Source organism: Ammodytes marinus (assembly GCF_949987685.1).
Source record: "Ammodytes marinus genome assembly, chromosome: 19".
Classification (NCBI taxonomy): domain Eukaryota; kingdom Metazoa; phylum Chordata; class Actinopteri; order Uranoscopiformes; family Ammodytidae; genus Ammodytes; species Ammodytes marinus.
The window spans coordinates 8,819,307-8,823,323 of NC_137223.1; the positions used below are offsets into that span (position 1 = coordinate 8,819,307).

Sequence of the window (4,017 nt, forward strand, 5' to 3'; positions counted from 1 at the left end):
AATTGTCAATAAATATACTATTTTTCTTCTCAAGTATGTTGTATTTGTCTTAAGAGTGAGAATGTGAGGCGAAATAATGGAAAAGTAGAAGTGGTGACACACACTAACTCTTTTATTGATTTTCGCCAAAACAGTACCTCTTGTTCCCTTACATTCTGTATTGTTTTTTCTCTTAAGGATTTCCGTTGATCCCAATTTACCATTTAAACCTAGAAATTATGCCATTATATCAGTATGGTGATAATTTGATAAACTCATACAAACAAAACACATTTGGCACATTTTCAGCATTTTTCTTGTGCATAACATAATTTGCTCACAAAAAAATATAATGTTAAATAAAGAAAAAGATGAAAATTTCACTGTCTGATTGATGAATATATGTCCTGACAACATTGGAAATCAGAGGCACATGAGGGGGGCCAGTGTCGGAAAATTAACCAGTCCTTCACAATGCATTCCTGTGCTGTAAGTCAGCAAAAAGCCCAGCAACAGAAGGCAGGGAGGAATGTGACTTTTACACCATGGTAACTCTGGTTGGATTTATAAAAGAAACTCTTTTAACTGTGTTAATGTGTCTTCACAATAATCCACCGGAAGATTTTTTTTATATTGAGGGTTTTCTATCTACAGTTATCACTAAAAGCATAATTCACATATAAATCCACCAGGATGTTACCCTGGCCTGGATCCCCACTGTAGCAACATTCCCTGTAATTGATGTCCATAGCTGTCATTTGTGAAACCTCTCCCACCGTTGTGTAAGTGCACAGTAATGCAACCCTTCTCTGTAGGAATAGATCAAATGGAGCTGAATTTATACACAAAGTATGGGGGGGAGCTAAAAGACATTGAGTTCAAATGTTAACTTTAGCAATACTTTTGAAATTTGAGGTACATTCTTGTTCTTAATTATACATTAATTGTGTTATTTGTGTCACTAAAACAATCATTATTCCATGAAATGAACAAACACTTTACAGCCTTAGAAAAAATAACTACTTCACATTTAGGTTTTGTTTAGTTGTTTAGTCAAAGCCTTTTGTTGAAATTGCACAATTATTAAGATTGCATTAATAACATCATATAAGATCCTGTAGGACTGGATGTTACATACAAAATGTATTTCAATCATGTTGAATTTCCATTTATCCCGTATGAGTGTGGTACTAGCTCATAGAGATCTGATAAAACCCACTTTACTTTTAAAGAAAATGTGTTCTGCTGAACAAAGCAATCACATGCCAAACCATATCACATGCTCAATATTCTCTTTCAAATGTCACCCACTGCAAATGAAGTTGTCGCTAAAACAAAACCTCAAGCAGCGCTTCTGAGTATTTGAGACAGCTGGTCCTGCATTTCAGAGTTCGTGGGATAGCCTGTATGTGCTTTAAATGATTTGGTTCTGGTGAGCTGTATGAAAAATGCACTTCCCCTCCTTTGCTGGCTACATACAGTCTTGTGTATCTGCATAACCTTTTCCCTTCTTTGTTTAATAATCCATGTTTAAAAATACATGTATGTCCTCTAAAAACTGATCTCTGTTGGCAACAAACATACCATTTAGGGTAGAAGCATGCCAAGCAAACTTAAAGAAAACACAATAAGATTTATTTTTAAATAAAGAAGATATGTCTGGTTACTGTTTCAGCACTAGACTCAACGTGTGTTTGAAATCTGTGAGACAGTCAAAAACATTGTTGTTGTATGTAGTTCTAACTCACAAACATAAGATCACCAATTTCATACTGTAAACTTAAACTGTCTTTATTCGAAATTGCATAAAAATGCAATAGAACCTACAGAAATCCACTGCCTATAACTACTGCTACTTTTTTAATTAAAAAAAATGTTTTTTGAATAACAGCAGGGTTCAGATGATGTGCAGGTCCCCATACTTAATACAGTCATGTTACAATACAAAAGTGGACATAAATAACAAGTGCAATATTTTTTACTGCTTTGCTTATCACAAAGTATAGCCGTGGCAGTGAGGCCTATGCAAACACTTTGTAACACAAAAAGTGAGCAGTTGAAAATCTTGGTTTGAAAGCAGTCATTTTGAAAGCCTCGTCCACGTTATAGTGGGACAAACAAGGCGCGCACTTAAATGTAGTAGCGGTTTGTCCTTTGTCCATTCCACTTGTCAGACTGGAATCATGTGACCCACCAAGAAACATGCTGTGACGATAGAGCATTTCACACATCGATATCCGATGATCATAGAGTGCAGTCATTATGGTTTCAACAAGGGCCGTCTGACTGCATTACAAGGGAGTATCCAAACCATGGTCACTGCCCATACACGTTCAGACACGGATCCAGGCGGTGGAAACGTCACGTCTGCGGGTCGCTATTCTCCGTAGCCTACAGCATCGACTCACATCAAAACACAGCATTTAAGACAACTGTTCGATGGCGTTTTTCGTTTTTGTAAGGCTGCTCGCGTTGCGGTTTCGAAGACCTCCCAGATCCCCTCCTTGGTTTTAGCAGAGCATTCCAAATAGTCATATGCGCCAATGCGCATGGCCATGGCCCGGCCATCCTCTGCTTTCACTGGCTCCAGCTTCAACCGGGACAGCTCGTTCTTTACGTTCTCGTCGTTGCGCAGATCTTTCTTGTTGGCCACTAATAGAATGGGCACATTGGGACAAAAGTGCTTGACTTCAGGGACCCACTTTTCGGGGATGTTTTCCAACGAATCCGGGCTATCCACGGAGTAACAAATCAAAATGACATCGGTGTCCGGATAGGAGAGGGGGCGCAGCCGGTCGTAGTCCTCCTGTCCTGCTGTGTCCCACAAAGCAAGCTGGACTTGTTTATTGTCCACTTCTATGTCGGCCACGTATGTCTCAAACACAGTCGGAACATACACCTCGGGAAACTCATCTTTGCTGAACACTATCAGTAGACATGTCTTTCCGCATGCGCCGTCCCCCACCACGACAAGTTTCTTACGTATGTCTGCCATTCCTGCCTTCTTCCGAGCTCTCGGTTTAACTTTGCATCCAAAACACAGACGTCTCTGTTCGCATTCGCTGCTTTTAAACTCTGAATGAGACCAGACAGACCTGTCCCGTAAGGCCAACCCCGTCTCACCAACTCCAGAACATTTACCAGCAACCACTGCGATCTCTTTATAAAGCACAGGGTGGTTTCCTAAATATAGCAATCCAATCGGAAATGGGGAGGTGAGATCACAGTTCGTGAAGGAAGAGGTGATTGGATCTCATCGGTTTCCCCAATGTAAGGGAGGGTCATGGACCACGAGGACCCATCCGACCCAGGATCAGCAAAAATACACCAAACTGCATGATGATGTAGCTTAATTGCCGACCCTTTTTTCCCTTATTTTTTCTTTTTTTTTACATAGCCTAGACTAGAGGCTTGTTATCATTTAGGCTACATCTCTTCCTATTATAGACCTATTAAAACACACATTCACAACCGAAGCATTGTTTAGACCTCCGCTGTTACTGAATCAACCCTGTCTTCAAAGTTATATTCCAATAAGCATTCACTCAAACTAAGACATATTTCACAGCTCATCCTGCATCATATGAAATAACATCTTTGGAGATAGTGATACAGGTCTAGGCTATGTGTTGGACAGGAGGTTAATGAGCACACAAATAGGCTAACACATTGTTTATCTGTAATATATTTCAAGTGTATTTATTAGGCACAACAAATACATTAAAAATTAAATGGATGTACAATATATATATATATATATATATATATATATATATATATATATATATATATATATATATATATATATATATATATATAGGCTACTATCATAATTCAAACTGCATGTAAAATGAAATTGAATGTAATAAAGTATAAATTCTAGCCTCAAGATCATATTTCTATATAGCCTACCCTACCTCACATGGTGTAGCCTACAAAAAGTAGTCAGGGGAATAGCACACATTTACATTGACAATGTTTTACGCATGTCTACGTAGTTCACGTTATTTACAGGGAGGGGGCACCAGCGTAGGCAAA

At 38.7% G+C, this 4,017-nt stretch overlaps 1 protein-coding gene across 1 annotated transcript; it reads right to left on the reverse strand.

The window, feature by feature from the left end:
* Positions 1 to 94: 94 nt before the first annotated feature.
* LOC307266170 (rho-related GTP-binding protein RhoB-like) lies at positions 95 to 3,110 on the reverse strand. The gene has a single exon (XM_080048116.1). It carries the CDS (start codon positions 2,972 to 2,974, stop codon positions 2,384 to 2,386), a length of 591 nt encoding a protein of 196 aa, XP_079904242.1. The 5' UTR covers positions 2,975 to 3,110; the 3' UTR covers positions 95 to 2,383.
* Between the last annotated feature and the right edge of the window lie 907 nt (positions 3,111 to 4,017).

Coding starts and splice junctions, on each gene's coding strand:
- LOC307266170 (XM_080048116.1), bottom strand. CDS start 2,974: ATGGCAGACATACGTAAGAAACTTGTCGTGGTGGGGGACGGCGCATGC.